The sequence below is a fragment of the Molossus molossus genome, unplaced genomic scaffold (assembly GCF_014108415.1).
Source record: "Molossus molossus isolate mMolMol1 unplaced genomic scaffold, mMolMol1.p scaffold_m16_p_5, whole genome shotgun sequence".
Taxonomy (NCBI): Eukaryota; Metazoa; Chordata; class Mammalia; order Chiroptera; family Molossidae; genus Molossus; species Molossus molossus.
In genome coordinates this window covers 79,187,118-79,211,715 of record NW_023425388.1, presented here as the reverse complement: position 1 = coordinate 79,211,715, position 24,598 = coordinate 79,187,118, and the positions used below count along the sequence as shown (strand labels likewise).

The window sequence follows — 24,598 nt, the reverse complement described above, 5'->3', positions numbered from 1 at the left end:
GTAATTGGTCTGAAGGAGTATGGCAATAAGGACTGTGTGCTACGGAACTGCACTAATTGGCTGTATAAAGCATCATTAATGCTGTGCTGACACTCCAGACACAGGGCCTAAGGTGTGAACATATAAAACCTGCTGCTTCAGGTGAGCAGAGAAGCTGCCAATATATTGGCAGGACATAGGGCAGTCCCATTTCCTCTTGGTCCTGTCTCACGTGGTTCTCTGGGTAGGTTCACATTATGATATTTAGAGGTCCTAAGTATCATGAAACTCTTACACTATAAAAGAAAATTAAAGGTTACATTTTTGCCTGAGATAAAAGACAAAGAATGAATAGTATATGTTGCAATATTTTCTTCCACTTAAACTATATTTTTTTCTTCTGACTTTAAAGGAAATTAAAACATTTCATGGGCTTCTAAAAGTACTGTGAAACCAGGCAATCTGTCTGATGTATCTAACTGATGAAATGTCCCTGCCTCTGGGTCCATGCCCCCTCATCCTGCTGGCATACATTTATTGTGCTGCCTGGTCTGCCTTGGATTTTTTAAATGTAATTCACACTTTGGGTGTCTTTCTTTCTTTTTTTGGGTGGGGAGGAGTAAAGTAGGCTCTTTTCTGTTTATGAGGTTATTCTGAGTTGCAAAGATTAGCCCCGACTCCACCCATGTGTTTAGTAATCCAGGTTTTCCCTCATTCAGTCTTGGCTACCACATCTGAGAGACAGAAAGTACAGAGACACTTTCTTTGTCTTTCATCTCTAGCGGTGGAAACCTTAAACGTAGACAGTAATTGCTCCAGGTCTGTCAGGTAGATGCATTCCCTTCATTGCTTATTTTCACTGGATTGAACCAGCCTCTGTTATCCTAGGTTAACCAGCCTCTTTATCTATAAGATAAAGACTATTGAAATCACATGAACACAGTGCAAAGGTAAAGTGAAACACAGCAATGATGTAACTCGAGGCACAAAGTGGCTGAAGCATGTGGAAGGCAGAACAACAGAGAAAAAGGGACAAGCAGAGACAAGAGGCAGAAGGAAAGACAGAGAACCAGACTCTGGTGGTGACAGGGGAGAAGAGATGAGGAGAGAGGCTAGTGCCAAAGGGAGAAAGCGGGGATTTCCATCTTCCACCTTCTTTCCTTCCACTGAACCATCGCTTCTAACCACCTATACGCAAACATTTCCTAACAGTCATGTTTCCATCAAATCTTTATTTTCACTATTCATCATAAGAAGGAATCTCTGGGAAGAAAAGGCTTTAGAGGATGGTTCCAGTTACTGTGGTTACAGCCAAACTACCCCACACCTAAGGGTTCCAGACAACCATTTCATTTTGCTCACAGCATCCACGGGCCAGAGATTGGGTTTATGCTCTCTGTGATCTGACCTCGGCTGGGAGGACTCCATGGCTCCATGGAGATAACTTGGCAGGATGAGACTGGGATCATCAAGCCAATGTTTGATGCCAGATGTCAGCTGGAACCTCAGTGGGGGCTGTTGACTGAGGTACCCACACATGCATCCCCTTGTGGCCTGAGTTTCCTTTCCTTGCAGCATGGGAGCTGCAGGGCAGCAGGATTACTTACATGACAGCTCAGAGCTCTACTGTGGAGCATTTCAAGAAAACCACCTGGAAGCTGTGTGGCCTTTTCTCCCCTAGTGGTGGTGGTCACACGGCATCAGTTCTGCCATACTCTATGGGTCTAGACCAGTGGTTCTCAACCTTCCTAATGCCACGGCCCTTTAGTATAGTTTCTCATGTTGTGGTGACCTCCAACCATAAAATTATTCTCGTTGCTACTTCATAACTGTAATTTTGCTACTATTATGAATCGTAATGTAAATATCTGATAGCAGGATGTATTTTCATTGTTACAAATTGAACAGAATTAAAGCATAATGATTAATCACAAACAATATGTGATTATATATTGTTAAATATTTATTTCTAATTACAAATAAATGAAATTTTGTCTTCAAACATGGTGTAGCACGGGTAACAGTCTTAATATAACAACAGTAAATTACGTTGCTACATTTTGCGACACTATGGGTAAAAAGCCAATGTCAGTGCGAAGGTTGAGATTGCTTCCTTCTCACCAGATCAGAAATTCTCGGGGCAGTCTTTGCAAGAGCACAACGAAGATCATCTTCCACAAGTTCTACTTCTGTATTTAGACTTGATAACCAACATGCTGGAAAACCCTGTTTCACAAAGATATGTTGTTGGAAATGGAAGAAGGCTCAACACCGTCTCAGACAGAACAGGATATGACTGCAAACACCTGATCCAGAATTTTGTAACTGGCATTGTAGAGAAATCAGTTCTCACTGCATCGCTGTTAATAAGTTCAATGAATTCCTCTTGTGCTGTCTCAGGAACATCTTCAACTTTGACTGTGAACGGGCTTCTGGCAAGTGCAATGGGATGTCAGGTAGATTTGGAAAGTACTATGAAATTTCATCTGCAAGCACGTGCAAGTGTTCCTTCACAGAAGTTATCATCGCAATCCTTTTGTCTGGTTCAATGTCATGTTCCTCAAAGAAAGCAGATAAGGTAGGCAACATGTAAATTTTATTTTCATCCAATTTTTTTTTTTTTTTTTTTGCCAAAGCTCAATTTCATTTGGAATGATCGGATCTTTCAGACAAATTGAGGCATGTTGCATTTGGTCCTTGCAGTGATAAATTTAACTCATTCAAGATGACAAAGATGTCAACCAAGTAAGCTATTTTCTGCAGTTCACTTTTATCACTGAAAACTGCTTCAAACTGCGGTCTTGCTTTCTGATTAAAAAATGTTTTGAGTTCATCACGAAGCTCAAAAACACGTTTTAAAACTTTTCCCGTCAACAACCATCTCACTTCAGTGTGAAATAGCAGAGCACTGTTTGGTGCATCTAACTCGTTGTACAGTTGCGAAAATAGTCGACTGTTTAAAGTGCTTGCATTTACAAAATTGACAGAACTTATGACGCTTTGCATTACATCTTGTAACTCTTGTGGCAGCGTCATTGTTGCTAATATTTGCCAATGAATTATACAGTGAGTTCCAATGACTTTTTCTGACTCATTCAGTACCAAACTTTGAAACTCAATCAACATCCTAGCATAGCTATAGCACCATCTGTGCAAACACCACAAACCTTTTCCCAAGAGATCTTGTGCTCTTTCAAAAAGGAACCAACTGTGTGAAATACATCATGTGCAGTAGCTGTCGTTTCAAGAGGTTTGCAAAAATGAAACTCATCTTTGAAGTTGCCATCATTAATATGCCTCATGTGAACCAGTAACTGTGAACAGTTTGCAATGTCTATAGATTCATCAAGCTGGATGCTAAATATTGGAAGTGAAGCAGATTTAATTTCCTGGACTACTTGATCAAGAATATCAGCAGACATGCCATCTATTCTGCTGCGGACAGTGTCGTTAGATAAGGAAATTGCACTCAAACAAATTCGTCTTCAATCATAGCTCAAACAATGTCTTTGGCCACTGGCAACAGTAAATCCTCAGCAATGGTGTAAGGTTTCATAGTTCTGGTGATTCTGAGTGTCACCAAATATGAAGCTTCAACAACTGCTACGTTTTGTTTGTGGTACTTGCCACCAGTGTCAAGCCTGGCTTTCTTGAATCCATCAGCTTTGCTTCAAAATAGTTGGTATCCTTGCCAGCAAAGCTCAGATGCTTGCTATCAAAATGGCATTTTAGTTTGTTTGGCTTCATAGATTCGGCTGATAGAACGTCACAACATATAACACATTGCGGTTTCTCAATTCCTGCTGTAATTATTGAGGTAAAACCATGCTGTAAAATATCCTCACAATATTTTCTTTTCTTAACTTTCTTCTCTATGTGATCCATTGTCACGGGATGGTTTGCTACTGAAAATAATATATAACAATAGCTTTAATAATACAAAAGATGATACATGGCATAGTTTAGTCAATACAGTTCATTAAATTTTCCTATGATTTACTATTCTGTGTTGTTGTTTTTTTTGCATACCTATTACTATCACAAGGGGGCAGTATTCACATCAACCATAGCTGAATATAAAAAGACCGATCGGCACCCAGATTAAGTTTCCATGGTACAGATATATATTTTTTTGCAGTAGTTGATTTTACAGTACATGATTTTACATTTGCCTAGTAATTATAATTCATGAAGTGTCATTTTACCTCCAATACTGCTGCTTTCAACACAGTAGCTGCTTTGAACAGGGTAGCTGCTTTCTACACAGTAGCTGCTCTCTACACATGTGTGACTGGTCTGCATAAGTACATTATGGCACCAACCTTGTCACCTACACCTGTATTTTTATAGGGTGTATGTGATGGGGTTGGCGCAATGATGTCATCACGCCGGGTACTCATATGTGGGCATATCTGTAAGTGGGAATATCTGCATGTGGGCGGACCTTCCTGGAGACAGATAGAGGAGCAGTGTCTCAGTTCAGTGTCTCAGAAATGTGTTTTCTGATGGTCTTAGGCGACCCCTGTGAAAGGGTCGTTTGATTCCCAAAGAGGTCATAACCCACAGGTTGATAACCGCTGGTCTAAACAAAAGTCAGATGGAAGAGGAGGAACATAGGTCCCACCTTTCAATAAGCAAGGGGGGTCACAAAATATGTAGGCATATTTTAAACTACCACAGATTTTAACTAATCCTTCAAACCATTATTTTCTATCTCAACTGAATGTTGTTAAAACCATCAGGCTCAAATACTACTACTCAGTCTTCTCTAAAACAACAGAACCTTCCCAAACACTGTATTTGTAAACTGTGTGTGTGTCTCTCTCTCTTTTTGTTTTTTGTTATTAATTTTTTTTGCTGTATTGATTTTACAGAGAGAGGAAGTGATAAGAAGAGAGAGATAGAAACATAGATGAGAAAGAACATCAACTGGCCACCTCCTGTATGCCCCACAACCTGGACATGTTTCCTGACCAGGAATTGAACTGGCAACCTCTTGGTGCATGGGTTGACACTCAACCACTGAGCCATACATCCGGACTCAGTGTGTCTCCTTTTAATTACTAAAGGTAAACTATGCCTCCAGCCAGGAAGCCTCTGTTGTGTATCACATTAGAGCTTTTAGACAGAAACATCAATTGTTATTACTTAAGGAGCTCAGACTTGGCTTCTTTTTCCTGTTGAATTATACAGGCTTGAATACTGCAAATGAAGTCAGTGTGAAGGCTTGGTCCTCAGAGCACTTCTTTTCACATCCTCCTCTTCCCTCTACCTGGTGTAACAGGGCTCTTCTGAGTAGACTTCCTCCTTAACTCTCCAGCCTACAATTAAGTTCAGCAAATCAGCTGTAGTCAAGAACTGAAACACATCAACTCAACTTGAATCAATGTAAGATATAGCCCCTCTGTGAGTGTGTAAGCTTTGGAGGAAGGATCTTATCTCTGATGATTTATTTATTTATTTATTTATTTATTTATTTATTTATCATCCTCACCCTACCTAGGACATTTTTGCATTTATCTTCAGATAGAGCAGTAGGGAGAGTGGGAGGAAGAGAGAGAGAGAAACATCGATGTGAGAGAGATCCATCAACTGGTTGCCACCTACACAATCCCAACTGAGGCTGGGAACAAACTGCAACTGAGGTATGTGCCCTTAGCAGGAACTGAACCCAGGTCTCTCTGGTCAATGGGCCAATGCTCTAATCACTGAGCCAGGACTCTGATGCTTTTATGTCTTTCACAACATCCAGTGGAGTGCTCCGTGACTGTATATTGTTCAAGGCCAGATTTTTGAATTTGTGGAATCTCCTGGCATCGGCTGCAATTTTTATGAAGTGTTCTAGTTTGGGGCTGGGCCAAGTATGTTTGAGGCTAGGTATGTACATTGTCCAAGGGGACAGAATGTGTAAGTCAACAAAGGCATGCCAACGCAGGACACAGTAACTCTGAGGTGGTGCCTAAACTAGATTGGAGAGAGGACAGAAGCCAGGCAGGGAACAGAGTTCTGGGTGAGGAATTGGAAAACAAGTCAATTGACAGAGTCTCAAGCTGGAAGGACTAAGGTATTTCTTTCTTTTTGCTTATCCACAATTTTACTTTTTTTCTATAGGAAATATGTTTTACATATATATATTTGAAATCTTTTTTTAAAAAATGTTTTTATTGATTTTTTAGAGGAGAAACAGAGAAAGAGATAGAAACATAAATATGAGAGAGAAATGTCTATCAGTTGCCTCCTGCATGCTCCCTACTGGGAATCAAGTCCTCAACCTGTGCCCTGACTGGGAGTCGAACTGGGACCTCTCAGTACATGGGATGATGATCAATCCACTGAGCCACACCGGCGGGCTATATTTGAGATCTTAAGAAGCAGTCTCTGATTAAAGTCTAAAAAAAAACCTGTGTATCAATTCGAGTAATCCCAAATAATATCAGTGTACAATTGTCCCTCACCACTTCATGCTTTGACTTTCGCAGCTTCACTCTATCGTGGTTTTTTCAAATAAATTCATTAAAACGTTGATCAAGACAGTGAAAATAATACAGTGCCTGCCGGTTGTTTGAGTCAATTATACACCCCTGTATTACAATTAAAATTAAAATTACTGTATGTATGGACTGTAGGTCTATATATTTGAGCATCCCTGTAAATTCTTCAATACCAGGTGCAACTGCTCGACCACTCCTTGTGTGTGGGCAATAACTTTTTTCCAAAATATCGGGTGTGGTGAAACCAGGCCAATCAGAGCGTGCTGTTCACTGATTGGCTATTCTATCCTGGCCACTGATTGGCTCAGCCTCATGCAAGTTTGTTTCTCTCATACACGCTTCCACATCTCTACACATCGGAAGCATCTTTGCTCTTGTGTTTGTGATTTCTGAGAACTATTATTTAAGCCCCACGATGGCTCCTCAACATGCTGCTTCTTCTAAGCCTTCTGATGATGAAACTAAGCGCCAGAGGAAGATGCTTACCATCCAGGAGAAGGTGAAACTCTTGGATATGATAAAAAATGGCAAGAAAATCATGGAGGTTGCCCGCCATTCAGACTTGAATGAATCTACCATTTGCTCCAGCAGTAAAGATGAAAAGAACATCCGTTCAACAAATACTCTCTCTTTCAACAAGGAAGCAAAGCATGTCATGACAAGTCGTAATAAGTTCATAGTGAAAACAAAGTCTGCCCTAGCCATTTGGATCAGTGACAGATGCAAAAAAAAAACACCATTCTGTTGGATTTTCTGGTCATCTGGGAGAAGACAAGGCAGCTCTATTGGTGCTTTATGGTGGACAATCCTCAACGAGGACCCTCTCTGCAACGTTCATGAATTTCATGGCAAGCAAGGGTTGGTTTGAGAAGTTCCAGAAGAGGTATCATCTGAAGAGTGTTGTTCTCCATGGAGAAGCTGCCTCTGCTGACCAGCCTGCAGCAGAGGACTACGTGAACAACACGTTCCAGGAGATCCTTGAAGATCCTTAGCCTAATGCAAGTTCATTTCTTCCAGAGTATCATTCAGAACAGGTGCTCAATATGGATGAAACAGGACTGTTCTGGAAAAGAATGTCTTCCCAGACATTCATTTTCAATGATGAGGCCAAGGTCCGTGGCTTCAAGGCATATAAGGATTGCATGACTATCGTTATGTGTGGAAATGCTGAGGGATTTTTGCTCAAGCCTGCCCTTATCTACAAGTCCAAGAACCCTGGGGTCCTGAAGAATAAAAACAAGAACCTGCTGCCAGTGCAATGGATGCACAATGACAAGGGCTGGATCACGAAGCAGCTGTCGTCAGACTGGTTCCACAAGTGCTTCATCCCCCAAGTCAAGCTGTATCTCACGGAGAAGGGACTCAAGCTTAATGTCCGTCTCCTCATGAACAGTGCTGGAGGTCATGCGCAAGACCTACCCTACAACGGTGTGCTGATCTAGTTTCTTCCTCCCAACACCACTTTGCTGATCCAGTCCATGGATCAAGGCATTATTCATGTGTTCAAGACCCTCTACACATGAAACACCCTGCAGCACTTTGTGAAAGGTATGGACCTTGAGGAGAACTTCTTGCTGAAGGAATATTGGTGGCAGTATACCATCGTGACCCGTCTGAAGAACATCCAGGCTGCATTGAAGAATATAAAGATGAAGACTGTGAAGGCCAGCTGCAAGATGTTGTGGCCTGAAATTGTCCACAACTACAGAGGATTCACCCCAGATAATATAAGCAGCTCAGCAGTGGATAAGGCAGTTAGGCTAGCCCGGGTGCTGGGAGGAGAAAGTTTCACAGATATGACCCGCGATGATGTGGATGAGCAGCTGGAGATACATTTGGATCCCTTAGCTGATGAGGATCTGGTAGAGATGACTAAGTCTGTGAGTGAGGAGGAGGAAGAGCAGCCAGAGGTTCCTGGGGACAGGAAGAAGCGGTTGGCCTTATGCTTGAGCATCTCTTGCAAACCGTGAGACCTATTAAGGTAGTACAGGACATGATTGGTGAATGGGAAACACAAATGGTGTGTGCATTGTGGTTTCAGAATGCACATGATGGAGCCATAGAACCCTACAAAAGCCTCCTCATGCATATAAAAAGACAGCACCAGCAACTGCGCAGTGTTCTTCATCTGCGCACCCAGACACCCACTGCCTACTCCTAGGGTTCCTTCAGCAGAAGAAGATGATGACGCACCTGCTGAACATACTGCACCACCTGAAGACTCTCCTACTGAAGTCGTGCCTTCAGAGGAGCAGTAACCTTGTTCTTCTTTACTGTGCAGTACATCTCTTCATCTTCATCACTTCATCATCGAACAAGTTACACTATTTTCATAGGTTAGTGGTTCTGTGTAAGAACTGTGTGTGTGTGTAATTAAATGTACAATAATAATAATATATTTGTAACATCTAATACATCTTATTTTGTCTAATACATTGGGTAATATGAGTGTCATGGTGACTAAAGGGTGTCATTTCATGTCTAGAGGGCTCTAATAATGTTAAAAAATATATTTAGAAGGTCATAAACAGGTTTTCTATGCTCTAACTGCAAAAATATTTGATTTATAAATAAAGAACCCTACTTCACAGAAATTCATTTATCGTGATAGAGTCTGGAACTGATTAACTGCGATAAACGAGGGCCGACTGTTCCTTAACTTTAATTCACATTTAAAATATTGTATAAATTAATAAGTAGTAACACACATACATGTATTTTATTGTATTTTTAAATATTTATTTATTTTTATGCTCAGCTCTCCTTATTACTTTCCTTTCTTTTTTGGTGCCTTATTTTATCATATTTTTCCATATTCATATGATAATACACAAGCATATATATGTAACACCCACGCAGAGTCTCACACATATACAAATGCAGGATTTTAGTTATAGTTCATTGTTTAATTTACTCAAAGAGATTGTGCAATACTTACTTTTCTGTATTTTTCTATTTTCACTAAACAACAAATCATACAAATTGCTCTAAATCTCCCATCCAATACTAACCAGGCCTGACCCTGTTTAGCTTCTGAGATCAGACGAGATCGGGTGTGTTCAGGGTGGTATGGTCATAGATGAAATTGCTCTAAATCAATCGTCCACTGGTAAAGCTTTAATTCATTCTATTTTAATGGCTGTAGAATAGTCTGTGATATAAATTTACCATATTTTCATTCATTCTTCATATTAAATTTTTGGCCAATATGAACACACTGTAAAAATATATCCTTTTTTTCTTGGCTGGTTTGGCTCTGTGGTTAGGAATGAAGGGTCTTGGGTTTGATTAAAGTCAAGGACACATACTTGGGTTGCAGGTTCTATCCTCAGCCCTGTCAGGGTCATGTGGGAGGCAACCAATCCATGTGTCTCTCTCAAATCAATGTTTCTCTCTCTCTCTCCTTCCTTCCCTTCCATTCTCTCTAAAAATCAATGGAAAGATATTCTCAAGTGAAGATTAAAAAAAATAATTAAAAAATATTTCTTATTGTGCTTTTTTTAATGGTTGCTAACAAGAAAAGGTCGTTTCTGTGTCAGAGGATAAATACATGTTTAATTTTAAAAGACATTGAATTCCTAAAGGTCTTTAATACTTTAGATTTCACACTTGCCAGTCAAGTTATCAACCTTCAAATTATTGTCAGTCTCATGGGTATGATGTGATATTTCTTAGTTTATCTTGCATTCATCTGAATAACAGTTTACACATCATTTTCATATACTTGATCATTTGAAGATAATCTCTGTGAATTGATTCTATATCCTTCTTTTCCTATTGAGCTTCTATTCTCATGTGACAAATTTTCTATTTCCTATGTGTATTATACAAACCACCCTTTGTCAGTACTCTCCAATGCACGCAGTTTTTTCCCCCCAAATCGATTATATGTGTTTTTATTTTGTTGGTTATCTTTTGCTGTAAGATTATATCCTGTATCTTTCATGGCTTCTTGGGTTTTTGGTCTCAGTTAAAAAGTCATACTTGCCATTACCTAGCATATATGTAGTCTCCTAGATTTTTTACAGCTGTTTACTTTTTGCAAATAAGTATTTAATTGATCTGAAATTTGTTTTTGTACATGGTATAAGATGCAAACCGATAACTGAACGTGCCAGGCCTAATTATCAATGACCCATCTTTCCCTGTGAAATGAAATACCACCTTTGTCAAACTTGAACTGTTCTATTACATACTATAAACAATTTCTAGATTCCCCTTTCTTCTATGCATTTATTTATCTGTTACGTTGATAAAAGGATAATTGGATATCAGTGTTTTATAGGGTTTTCTATGGTTCTATTCTTTTCTACTATTCTGATAAATATATATTCTTTTTATTTTTAAGGCAGTATTTTTTTACAAGTTCAAAAATCCACACTTGGAAGTCTGATTGGAATTGAATTAAGCCCACATATTAATTTTAGTAGCATAAATATATTTTATTATAATGTTTCTCATCTCAAAAACTGATTTGTCTTTCCATTTGTTTTATATCTTTTAATAAAATTTTAAGTTTTCCCTTCATGTAGGTCCTAACCATTAAAAATATTTTCCTAAGTATTAAAAGCATATATGTATACTTTATGACATTTAATTCCAGCAAATCTTATGGAATCTATTGAAATAAGTCAAATATATGATTTTTTGTGTGTCTATATTTGCTTTGCTGAGAGAGCATATCCATTTCCTTTATCTTAGTCTAAACCTTGGTGAGGGTGTGGAGAAAAGAGAACCCTTGTGCACTGCTGGTGGGACTGCAGACTGGTGCAGCCACTGTGGAAAGCAGTATGGAGTTTCCTCAAAAAATTAAAAATGGAATTGCTTTATGACCCAGCAATCCCACTTCTAGGAATTTATCGAAGAAAACTGAAACACTAATTTGAAAAAAATATATGCACCCCTATATTCACTGCAAATTTATTTCCAATAGCCAAAATTTGGAAGCAGCTCATGTCAATCAGTAGATGAGTGAATAAAACAGCTGTGGCACATTTACACAATGAAATGCTCAGGCATAAAATGAAAGAAATTTTACCCTTTGTGACATCATAGATCGACCCGAAGAGCATTATGTTAAGTGAAATAAGCCAGTCAGAGAAGGACAAGCACCATATGATTTCACTAATATGTGGAATCTAATGAACAAAATGACCTAAGAAGCAAAATGGAGACAAACTCACAGATAGAGAGCAGGCTGTCAACCGTCAGGGTTCAGGGGGCTGGGTGGAAGGGGTGGAGGGATTGAGCAAAAAAGAAAAGAAGAGAGAAATAACTTGTGGACATGCACAACAGCGAGGTGATTGCTGGGGGATGGGGAGAGAAGGAATTGGGGGAGGTGTAGGAAGGTATAGGGGTGATAGATGAAAATAGATAAAGACTTGACTAGGGTAATGAATGCATACTACAGTGTACAGATGATGTTGTAGAATTGTACACCTGAAACATGTATTATTTTGTTAACCGGTGTCACCCCAATGTGCCCTGGTCAGAGTGGCTCAGGTGGTTAAGTGGCATTCCATGCACTGATATTGCTGGTTCAATTCTTGGTCAGGGCACATACCTAGGTTTCTGGTTCAACCCCAGGGTCCTTCCCTGTGGGGGTGTGTTCAGAAGGCGACCAGTCAATGTTTTTCTCATACATTGATGTTTCTTACTCTCTCTCTCTCCCTCCCTTTCCCTATCTCAAATCAGTAAACATATCTCCAGTAAGGATTAAAAAAAAAATTTCAATAAAAAGAAAAAAAATAAATTATATGTTCTTCCTCTCTCCTATCTATAATTATCTTAATGGGGGTAGTTTATAACCTCATATCTTTTCAACCTGGTCTATTCTGGAGTAAACAACCTTATGACCTTATCTATCTCTACCTACTCCTAATTACCTTATTAATGACTTATTAGTAAATTGTCCTCTTTCCCATAGGAGTTATTATAAGCACCAGTTCTTTTCATTGAGAACCAGAACATGAGCCCCTAACTGTCCTTTAGAAATAGTGTAGATTTCATGTTTTACAGAGCAGACCTCACCTGTCTGTCTATCTATCTATCTATCTATCTATCTATCTATCTATCTATCTAATATCTATCATCTCCTGTATATTTACATGTGGCTGATGTAAAATAAACAATATATGCCAACTTCAATGAAAGTTTATGCATATATTATTTGTATAATGATCACTAAAAAACACAAGTTTGGACTTTATACCAAGAAAGGGGGAAGAGGAAAGATATGAACAATATTCTGAGATCCAACTATGAAAATATATAACACAACAAATGCATGCCTAAGACATAAACCCCATCCCAGCTAGCTGGTTACCAGAGATTGGTACTGTTTCCAAACAGAAAAAGTTCATCCACCCGGCACTAGCAGAGACCAACTCTAGACACAGAAATGCAGTGAGAAAGACTGGATGTCCTATTCTGAATGGCACCATCCAGGGGAACAGGGAACTAATGCTCAAAAGCCCAAACTCCCCAATGGCATGTATGTTACAGATTATATAGGGCAAAATCACAAGACACTGTGGCTAAGAGGTTTCAGGGTCATGTTGGGAGCTGATTGGTCAGAGGTTAGGTAATGGTAATAAATAATTTCTTCAGGTCTTGAAGACAGCTCTGAGGTCTGTTTCAGTGTCCCCTCTGTCTGGTTTTATGGGAAAGTAGCTAGAGGGTCACTTCAATTAGGGCTCAGAAGCTGAAACAAAATTTAGGTCAAGATGTTATCTTCAGCCTGCCAGAGGTCCGGACCTTGTGACCATCAGTCTGGTTCAGTGTACTGTCTTCTGCTGTCCCTGGGGAAAGGCTAGGTCTCTGAGGGTGAGAGAGAGAAAGAGAGAGGGAGAGCTAGGATTTAAAACCAAACTTAATTAAAGTGATAAGGACCCTCAGTTTCAGGAACACACAGCCATGCCAGTTAAAACTCGGCTTTGTACTATTAGCTATTTTGAGTCACAAGCCAAATTAAAATTCCATAGGAAGAATGACATTAAGAAAAATGTGCTGATAAGTTTTTACCATTTAAATAAGTGTTCAACCATATAAATCCAAATGCCTCCCTCTTCTGTGAATATTTTTTTCCTGTTCTTGGTACTCTCCTCGGAAGTAGCAACTCAGGAGAAGCCCTTACCAAATACTAGAACAAATGAACAAAACCCAACAGTCCCTACACGAAGTATCTGCTCTGCTGTCTTTAAGTTTGATCAGACATGCCACCACACTATGACATCTTATATAAAATACCCTCTTAAAGATAATAAAAGAAAAAAACAAACACACATTCACTGAATTAATAATTACATAATCTAAAAGACCAAAAGGATATGTGTTGAGCATGCCACAGCTCTAAGTGGCTACGTGGTTAACTTCAATTCTGTCTTGAGTAGTGCAAGTTCTTTGGTTTGCACCCGAACTTTTTGGTTACTAAATAGAAGCTGAAGCACTTACCTACAGGAGCAAGGGATTCTAGTTAAAGATGAGTGTCAGATCAGACGGGCTTCACTGAGTTTGCACAGGAGCGATTCAGAGCACTGATTCCCTTGATCTTGAGACCGGTGTGGTGCCTGCACCAGCAGCCTTTGTCCTCACCAGAGAGATCCTTAGATATGAAAAGCCTCAGGCCGCAGCCCAGGTTTCCTGAATCGGAACTGAGGATGGACCAGCCCCCCGGGGTGCCACTGCCCTCTAGGTGACAGGAAGCACACTGAAGTTTGTGTACAAAAACTAGCCCAACAAAACAAACAGGAGCAGAAGCTGCCTTATAGAAACTACTCCAAGTGAATTTTTTAAATATAGATTTGTTTTTCATTCCTCAAGGAGGATTCAACCTAGATCTACTTTTGCTGAGGAGTTCTCATTCTAATTAAAATACAAGGGATTAATTTACCTATATTCCCACCTTCAACTAGACTTGCAGTCTGATAGTAAAAAGAAATTCCCTAATCTGGGTTACCGTCACTCAAGACTGCTTCATGATACAGCACAGAAGGACCACCTGGTGTATGGGGAGAAAGGAAGGATTTTGAGTTTGAGCAAAGCCTCTACCACTTAGAACAAGTTACATTACCCATGGTATCCTCAATTTTCTATTCAAAGATTGAATTTTCTATTCAATCTTCTTCTATTCAAAGAAGGTTAATTCATAGACTTTAAATACACACACACACACATACACGTGCGCACGTGCACACACACACGCCTGCTGATACATATATTTTAAAGAAATAAATAAAACCCTCAAGAGGATGGCTATTTATGGCCAGCTAAAACATTTTCTAACGTTACAGATGCTATCCTCTAGGAAAGCCAAGTTATCTGGAAGGGGCTTAGAGAACACAGACTCAGAAAAGAAGAGTTATTTATATGATATGAATGTTTTATGGTCAGGCTAAGATCACTAAAACATTCATCTCTTCAATAACAGCTACCATTTTCTGAGTACTTACTGTCAGACATGGTACTGAGCACTTTACATATATTGACACAGTATTCCTCTCAACAGTCTCATGAGGGAAGGACTACTATTTTCTTTATCTTACACGTGAGGAAACTGAAACGCAGAGTTCATGAAACTTGCTTGAGTTCACAGCACGAGTGAGTGGCAGGCACTACCAGGAGTGAAAAAGTGGAGCCCGCCAGGTTGTCTCCTCTGCTGGGAACGCGGCCCCAGCTTAAGCCTGACAGATGAGCTGGTCTTCTGAGCTTACTGATTCTGCTTGGTGTAGAATTTTCTTGCTTCTCTGCTTCTTCCTTAAGCCAGCTTAACTGGCTCCTCGGGTCCAGCTGAATTCCTAACCAAGATTCTACTCTGGTGTCTGGATGTTATTCAGACTGTTATTTTGACATACAGGGTAGCAGTGGAGACTTTTCTTTGTAGCTCAGTCCAGGTAAAGAGAAATGAGGGTCAAACAGGAAAAGAGCTGAAGTCAACATTTGGACTTTGATTTGAAACTAAATCACAATAGTGTTAACCTTTCCAACGATTTGTATTCTTGAACCTTTTAATCTCAAATTGAGAAGAGAAGGGATTTACTTCATGGCACCCCCAGACAAAAGTGCTAAATCTTTAAGCTTGTGTGTCATAGATGATGGTTCTAAAAGCAACAGAAATAGAAACAGAAGAAAGAGAAATGAAATTCTACTTGAATATATGCTCATTCTTAACAATTGTACTTACTTATGCCTAATTATCTTTTGTAAATATAGTACTCTTAACAGATGAACCTAGTCCCTGAATCAGCTATTCTTGAAAAATGTTGCAATGGCCATATCTTGAGCATAAAGGGTAATGGTTAGGTAAACACTGAAATGAGGGGAAAAGGAAGCACCCCGCCTGAAATCTAAATTGCAAAATTTGCTAGAGGGGAGGAAATTTGGTAAACCTCTCTAGTGGTGAAACTCTCCCTGCTCTAGTTGTGTATTAGTATGTGCATAAGGCAGCCTGATCTCTGAGCTATCAGCAGCTAGGTGGATTAAGGAAGAGACATGTTGTTCAAAATATTCATTGAAATGTAAAGCAGTCCCGGCAGTCTTCTGGATGCTGAGGATACAGAAGTGAACAGAGCTGACCAAATCCAGGCCCACAAAGAAATTAGAGTCTTAATGCTCATCAATGAAATCACATTGCTGTCAGAAATAAGATGGACCTCCTTCTTCCCCAGTATCATACAACATAGTCACTGGAATTTATTGCAGAATGTTTTCTGTAGCTGCAGTAGTAATGATGCAGTTATGGAACCTTCATATTGAATCATTTCATCTTCTGCAAGATGTGAGAACTTATACTGGGAAGGAACAGATGTGATGAGATCTTTGTTGTCAGAGACCTATAGATTACTTGACTTACATTTCACTCTCATTTATAATAAAAAAGAAAGGTAGAGACACAGAGAACTTGTTCTATATCACATAGTTAATTAGTACAACTGGAGCTACAGTCCAGAATTCATTCAATATTCTTTGCTTGAGAAAACCATTACAAATGGCAAAGACGTAAAGACATTCTACAAATACGTTTCATTTTATTTAAGAATTGCCTACATAACACAAACACATAATGATATCCTTTGAACAATGTTAATTCTGGAGCAAGAGAAAAATAAACTAGTGTGTAAAAGTGCAGATATTGAGCTAGAGGTAATTAGAAGTAAATATGATGTCAGGGAGATTCTTAAAGAAAATGAAAGTAGGGAGACAGACACTAAATTTACTCTGAAGGAGGTTGTCAATAATCAGAAGAAATGAAGAATAAATTCTGGTCAGCTCGGGACACATGTCTTTGGAAACTGAGGCACAATGGCATAATGGCATGTCCAGAGGGGATAGCATTATGAGTAAGTTGGGGATAAACATTAGATAGCCTAGCAGTTCTAAAAGAAATCATTGAAAAAGTGACAAGAGATAACAGTCATCCAAAAGAGCTATTGATAGATTGAATGTAAAGGAACACAACCAAATAAATAAATAAATAAATAAAGTTTTAAGAAGGAGGTTGAATAAATTAAAATGAAGACAAAACTATGTGTTACTTTTCAGCAAAAGCTTTCATGTGCAGTGGAAAATGGAACAGTAATTGAAAGGATTAGCAAATCTTGATATTTGAGCATTAGGAAGAACTAAATTGTCTTTGAAGCTAAGGTGAAGCAAATAGAGAAAAAATGAGAACCTCAATTAAGCAAATATAGAATCCATTAAAACATCATTTCAAACATAATTCCAAACTTTAATGCTTGGTCTTCCATTTAGTTTTTTCAAAACATGCACCTTTCAGTTTTTATTTCGTGTGATTCCCAGGGTAGTCCTACTAAAAAGAATCACTTAAACCCTGATTCATTTTTATGCATAATGTAAGCATTCCATTTAGCAAAGAAAAAAATAATGCTTTTAAAGAATCCACAATAGTTTCATTTAAGGGATATATTTTTAAAGAAATTCAGTATTTCTTGAGACTTAAGTGAAATGATATTTTGAAATCAAAGTAAAGACAAGTTTATCAACACTCATAATAGAGAACTTGCAACCTCTGACAGCAGTTATTTTTAGTTCTTGTTTTAACTACTAAGCATGAAGTTTGACAGAAACAAATTTTGTTTAAAAAATTTCTTCCCAGTAAGATAAGCAGCAATTCACTTACTAATAAAAAAATAGCCTTTAAGATTATAGTTAATCAATTGAACTATCCCATCTTCTCCTTATCACACTGTTGACATCCATACACACTGCGGTAAATATCAGTTGTTGTCGATGGTTGTGGTGGTGGTGCACATAGTGGATGTTTTGCATCTCTTTCATTTTGCTTTGGGTGACAGCAACTGTACTTCCTTGGGAATCACCTAGTCCTCATACCAGGTAATTCTCTTTGGACTGCCAGTCTTTGCACTCCTGTGATTGCTATGGTGTACAATTAATGACTGATCAGGAATGCCATCCTCCTGACCACAGACATTGGCTCAGGAAAAGTTGTATGATTGAATTTGTACAAATTAAAGTCCTCTCTGGCACTTTCTATAGGTACAAAAGGCAAAATATTCTCTTTCCATTTAAATCATGTGCTATTAAAAAATGTGATCCCGGAGCTGCTGGGAAGCATGACCCTGTCACATAGAGGAGACCCTGAAAAAGTTTTCAAGCAGATACTTTGATCATGTGCTTTCTCTTTATTGCAGTTTTGAAAATATTGAGTGCCTATTTTATGCAAATTACCAGGCTAGAGCCAATAAGAAACTGAACAATAAAGATGACATTACCTTTTTGTTTTCAGTCTCATTAATAGTCTGTGATATTTCAATCATCAGCATTTGTTCAGCAGATCCTCGATGAGAATATATTTTCTCCCAGCTATGGACCAGCCCTTGCGGTATACTGCTATCAAACAGACATACTTCCTGGACTCGAGGAGCTTCCAGGTGGTTAAAAGAAAAACATAAGTCAGATAGCCACAGAAACATTTAGTTGGAAACTGTTATTAATATCCGGAGGCCAATCCAGCATGTTTGTGAAAGAGGAATCTATTTGAGATTTCATGGTGGGGTATGGTGGTAGTGGTAACTTAGTGAGATTTAAAGCCTAATGTTGGAAGTAGCTAAACCTTTAATGTGGCTGCTGGGCCCTCCAGAGACATACAACATCATGGCGCTGGAGCAGGTATGCTGCCTTTGACCAAATTGCTCTAGGTCTCCCCTACCATTCTCCATTCTTCACCCTGACGCTCTCTGAAAGCCCGAGGGAAAGGAGAAAAAGAGGCTGATGCAGAAAGGCTATTGGGACCCATTCTGGAAGCCCATGAAGTGTGCACTGAAAAGCTATAGTCACCATATCCTGAGACTAGTGGGGCATGGTGAGGCTAGTAGAGTCATACCTAGGGTAATTGCTTCAGGCCCACTGATGGTGAAGCATTTCTAATAATAGTAAAGTATTCAATGGAGAAAAATAAGATTACTTTTCATAAATGTAATTCATAATCAGAGAGGGTAATCAGCATATGAAGCTTGTACCATCTGAAAGGAAAGCCTGGATTATTACATTTCTCCTCGAAATATAGTTTCTAGACAATGATCCAGGAAAACACTGGGAATAAAACATTTGAAGGAACAGAGAAGATGAGCCCATTCAACATATCTATCATCTATTGAAAAACTGCTGGTATACTTTTTTTTGCCATTAAACTATTGGATCTGGTATAGGTCCTTACTTGTAGTAAGTACTCAAACAACGTGTTGAATGAATGAGATTACAATTAGAAACAATTCCCATGCTTATATTTAGCAGCTTTGCCTAAATTTCTAGGTAGAATGTTGTTTTATCCTAATGTCTTCTTCCCTTTTACATCCTTTTTCTCTTACCATCTCTTCATCAATCTCTATCAGAAGAAAATACATTTGATTTTAAGGAACTGTCATAGTTGGTTTAACAGCATCTTTTAAGCAACTCAAATTGCATGAGAGAGGAGTCTACATAGTTCATAAACACTTGAAGGGTCCAAAGACTTAGGGAAAGAAAGAATAAGAAGTGTTACTTTAAAGAAACAAGGGGAGATTAATAAATTACGTGCGTAGTAGAGTTTGATTTTAAAAAATATCTACAGCTTTAGAGAATGTAAACATTTCAACAATATTTGTAACACATTTCAATGTTAACTATTTTCAAGGAACTCCGCTCTCCAACCATTTATATTAATTTCTATCTGGACTCAAACTGTAATCTGGATAATACCCATATGATAAATAAGCTCTCCTTGTTGGATCAAATTTCTCTAAATTACAAGTTGGTGGAATTATTTTTATAATTAAAGATAATAAAGAGGGCCCGGCCAGTGTGGCTCAGTGGATTCAAGGACGTCCCATGGACTGCGAGGTCCTGGTTTGATTCCCGGACAAGGCCTATGCTCAGTCCCTAGTGGGAGGTGTGTGGGAGGCAGCCGATTGATGTTTCTCTTTCACATCGATGTTTCTATCTCTCTTTCCCTTCCTCCCTCTAAAAAAAAAAAAAAATCAAGGGGGGTTGGCTGTTGGCGGCTTTGAGGCTAAGCTCGTGTTTGGCGGTGGTGTTGGCTACTGCAGCAAAAGAGTTTGGCGCGATGTCTCACACCATTTTACTGGTACAGCCTACCAGGAGTCCAGAAGGCAGAACTTATGCTGACTATGAATCAGTGAATGAATGCATGGAAGGCGTTTGTAAAATGTATGAAGAACATCTGAAGAGAATGAATCCCAACAGTCCCTCTATTATATATGATATCAGCCAATTGTTTGATTTTATTGATGATCTGGCAGACCTCAGCTATCTTGTTTACCGAGCTGATACCCAGATATACCAGCCTTATAACAAAGATTGGATTAAAGAGAAGATCTGCGTGCTCCTTGGTCGGCAGGCCCAACAGGCTGGGAAATAGTTGTGTTGGAAGCACTGGGGGTTGGGAGTGGGCTTGGAACACAGGTGTGTACAGCGATCTGTAGTGGAAGTTTTGTATTATAGTAATCCTGTTTCCATTTTGGTACATTCTAGCCAGGATTGAATGTGTTAGATGAAATGTGAGGATCTTGTTCAATCTGAACTTCCATCACCCCCTTTTTTTCTTTTTTCTTTTTTTGCTTAAACATTATTATGATTTAGAAGGAAGTTTTTCTTTGTCAAGTTAATGTTGGTTCCAATCGTTTAAAAACTGTTCATATCTACTTTATAACATTCACTGTACTAACCCTTCTTCAAGTTTGGGTGGGGGGTGGTAATACAGTTTAATTATGTCCTAAGATAAAGTCTTAGTGAAAAACAAATAAATGATCTTTAGTTATATTTTTCCCCTGTGTGATTTTTTTATTTTTTTGTCTTTGAACATTGAATTTTCTTGGAAAGCATTATCAGTGTCGAAACAAATGGACTTCTACAGAATTTTAATTTTAATTTTGATGTGATTATATGAAGCTATCAAGCTTTCACCTTATTTTTCTAGTTTTGTGCGTGAATCTGATTTGTAGATCCAAAGTTTGTGCTTACTGTGGACACAAACATGAAAGACTTTCTGGTGACATGGCTTGTCTGTAGCAGCTCAGTTAGTTCCTTCACTTCAGTCGTGGACTCGCCGCAGGAAGTGCTTTGCCCTTCTCGTGGCCTTCAGCGGAGTGCTGCTTACCACTCTTGTCACGAAAGTATGGGGTGAGGGAAAGACCCCAGAGAAGGAAAGATATGCTTTTAATGTAGAGTGTGGTTACAGTGTGACTTCAGCATACACTGTGTTGTACCTCTAGTCATTGAGTATGTGGAAATTTCCTGATTGTGCTATTATGACTGATAGCCAGTATCTTTATGCAACATAAGTTTGGCAGGTTTTTTCGGAGGCTTCATGAGTGCTACCCTATATTCCCCTTGTCCCTTCTACATTAGGGCCACAACTATTTTTCTTGTTTTATGCAGGACCAAATTCTAAGTTAGTGTTTATATGTGCTCACTTTTTCTACAGAATAATTCTATTGTCATCACTGTATCAACTGATTATTAAAAGTAGGATGCCTTAAAAAATAAAATAAAATAAAAAATCAATAAAAATATTTTCAAAAAAGACAATAGAGAGGGAAAAACAATAAGTCCAATTTGAAGTTCTAACTTTAAGGAAACTTGACTGAATCAAGTTGTGAAAAATTCACTTATTTGTGGTTATGAGATTTTTTAAATGATTATATCATACAACACACGTTCATGCTCTTTATAATCATCTATAGGTCCTTTCATAGCACCTTCTTTATCTTTTAAAAGCTTTGTGCAAAATGCAAGCAGACTGTAGAAGTGGAAAAATTACATTCAGAAGAAAAACAATACACTGTTAAATAATTTAAAATAATGTAAAATAAAAGAAAGTATAATTTTGAAGGCAATAAGATGTTAGTAATTTGGGTCATTAGAAAATAAAGAACAGAACCTTGAAAGAAATAAAGAAACAATGAATAATTAGACATAGAGGTGTTCATACCATCCATCCATCTGACTCCAAACTCTCTCTACAATCTAGAATAATATGCCCAGATACCTTTTAGACAACTCTATCAAGACCTCACAACTTTCTGTCTCAGTAAATTGAAAGCACTAACTTTCATTTGATTTGCCAAGACAGCAAACTCAGTCATTCTTGATTCGACATTCTCCTTTGCAGCTCATACAAAATCGATCATCAAGTCATATTGATTTTACATTTGAAAGGTCTCATTTGTTTTCCCTTTTTGGAGACACCATCATAGATCATCTCTTGCATGAGTTACTATAATAGAATTGTAACAGTTTTCTGATTTTACTTCACAGAATTCTTTCAATTCATCTTATTTATTGATGCTCAATATATTTTTCTTTCTTTTTAAGAAATAAATCCTCCAAATACACAAAATATTACAGAGTATTATATAACATAGAAACATATTTAACAATTGTGAATATTTTGCCATATTTGCTTGAGAAGTTTTTTTATTTTATTTTATTTTTGTTACAGATGTTTCTCCTTTTCCCCCATTGACAACCTCCTCCCAATCCCCCCCCCCACCATTATTGTCTATGTCCTTGTTTACTTATACATGCATATAAGTTCTGTGGTTTATCTCTTCCCTCCCTCCACGTCCACCTCATCTGTGGTTTGTCAGTCTGCACCCACTTCCATGTCTCTGGGTCTATTTTGTTTCTCAGCCTGTTTTATTCTTTATATTCCACAAATATGTGAGATCATGTGATATTTGTCTTTCTCTAATTGGCTTGTTTCGTTAAGGATAATACTCTCCAAGTTCCTCCATATCTCAAAGGATAGGAGATTTTTCTTTTTTATAGCTGCATAGTATTCCATTGTGTATATGTAGCACTGCTTTTTTATCCATTTGTCTACTGATGGAGACTTGAACTGTTTCCAGATTTTAGTGATTGTAAACAGTGCTGCTATGAACATAAGGGTACATATATTATTTGTGATTGGTGTTTCAGGCTTCTTAGGGTATATTCCTAGAAGTGGGATCACTGGGTTAAATGGAAGTTCAATTTTTAATTTTTTGAAGAAACACCATATTGTTTCTCATAGGGGCTGCACCAGTCTGCATTCCCACCAGCAGTGTACTAGAGTCCCCTTTCTCCACACCCTCACCAGCACTTGTTTGATGATTTGTTGATGGCAGCCATTCTGACAGGTGTGAGGTGATACCTCATAGTTGTTTTAATTTGTATTTCTCTGATGATTAATGATGTTGAGTATATTTTTATGTCTCTTGGCCATTTGTGTGTCCTTTTTGGAGAAGTGTCTATTTAGGTCCTCTCTCCATTTTTCAACTGGGTTTTTTTTTTTCTTTCTTTTGTTGAGTTATATGAGTACTCTATATATTTTGGAAATTGGCCTCTTATCTGATGTATCATTGCAAGTATGCTCTCCCATATAGTGGGTTCTCTTTCCATTTTGATGCTTCTTTCTTTTGCTGTGCAGAAGCTTTGTAGTTTGATGTAGTCCCATGTGTTCATTTTCTTTTTTGTTTCTATTGCCTTAGGTGAAGTATCAGTGAAAATTCTTCTGCATATGATGTCTGAAAATTTGTTGCCTACATTTTCTCCTAGGATTTTAATGAATTCACAAGTTACATTTAGGTCTTTTATCCATTTTGACTCTATTTTTATGTATGATATATGTTGGTGGTCTAGTTTCATTTTTTGCAGGTAGCTGTCCAATTTTCCCAACACCATTTATTGAAAAGGCTGTGTTGACCCACTGTATGTTCTTGCTACCTTTGCATATATTAATTGCAAAGAGCATATTGTCTTGGGTCCATTTCTGGGTTCTCTGTTCTTTTTCATTGATCTTTATGCCTGTTCTTGTACCAGTACCAGGCTGTTTTGATTACTATGGCTTTGTAGTATAACCTGATATCCAGTATTGTGATCCCTTCTACTTTGTTCTTCTTTTTCAAGATTGCTGTAGCTATTTGGGGTCTTTTTAGGTTCCATATAAACTTTTGGAGTATTTGTTCTAGTTCTCTGAAATATGTTGTTGGTATGTTGATGAGGATTGCATTGAATCTATATAGATTGCTTTGGGAAGTATGGACATTTTAGTGATGTCAATTCTTTCAATCCATGAACAAGGTATATGCTTCCACTTTTTTATATCTTTCTCTATTTCCTTTTTTCAGTGACCTGTAGTTTTCTGTAAATAGGTCCTTTACTTCTTTGGCTAAGTTTATTCCTAGGTATCTTAATTTTTTTTCCCAGCAATGGGTTTGCTTTTATATTTTCTCTTTCATTGAGTTATTTGTTGGTGTACAAGAACGCTATGACTTTCTTGATGGTAATTTTGTATCCTGCAACTTGACTGAATTTATTTATTTATTTATTTATTTATTTATTTATTTACTTATTTATTTTTTTCTCACCTGAGGACATTTTTCCATTTTTTGTTCAGATAGAGTGAAATGGAGAGAGAGAGAGAGAGAGAGAGAGCGAGCAATGTGAAAGGGACACATTGAGTGGCTGCCTCCCGCACAACCCAACCACGGCCAGGGACAAACTGCAACTGAGGTACCTGCCCTTAGCGGGAACTGAACCCAGGTCCCTCTGGGCCACAGGCTGACACTCTAATAGCTGAGCCAAACCAGCCAAGGTCATTTATTAAATCT

At 38.2% G+C, this 24,598-nt stretch overlaps 1 protein-coding gene across 1 annotated transcript; it reads left to right on the top strand.

Annotated features, from left to right (window-relative positions):
* The first annotated feature begins 20,049 nt into the window (after positions 1–20,049).
* LOC118617894 (enhancer of rudimentary homolog) lies at positions 20,050–20,364 on the top strand. Its single transcript, XM_036243948.1, has one exon. The coding sequence runs from the start codon at positions 20,050–20,052 to the stop codon at positions 20,362–20,364; it is 315 nt and encodes a 104-aa protein (XP_036099841.1).
* Positions 20,365–24,598: the final 4,234 nt, after the last annotated feature.

Excerpts from the sequence above, each read along its gene's own strand:
- LOC118617894 (XM_036243948.1), top strand. The coding sequence starts at position 20,050 with ATGTCTCACACCATTTTACTGGTACAGCCTACCAGGAGTCCAGAAGGC.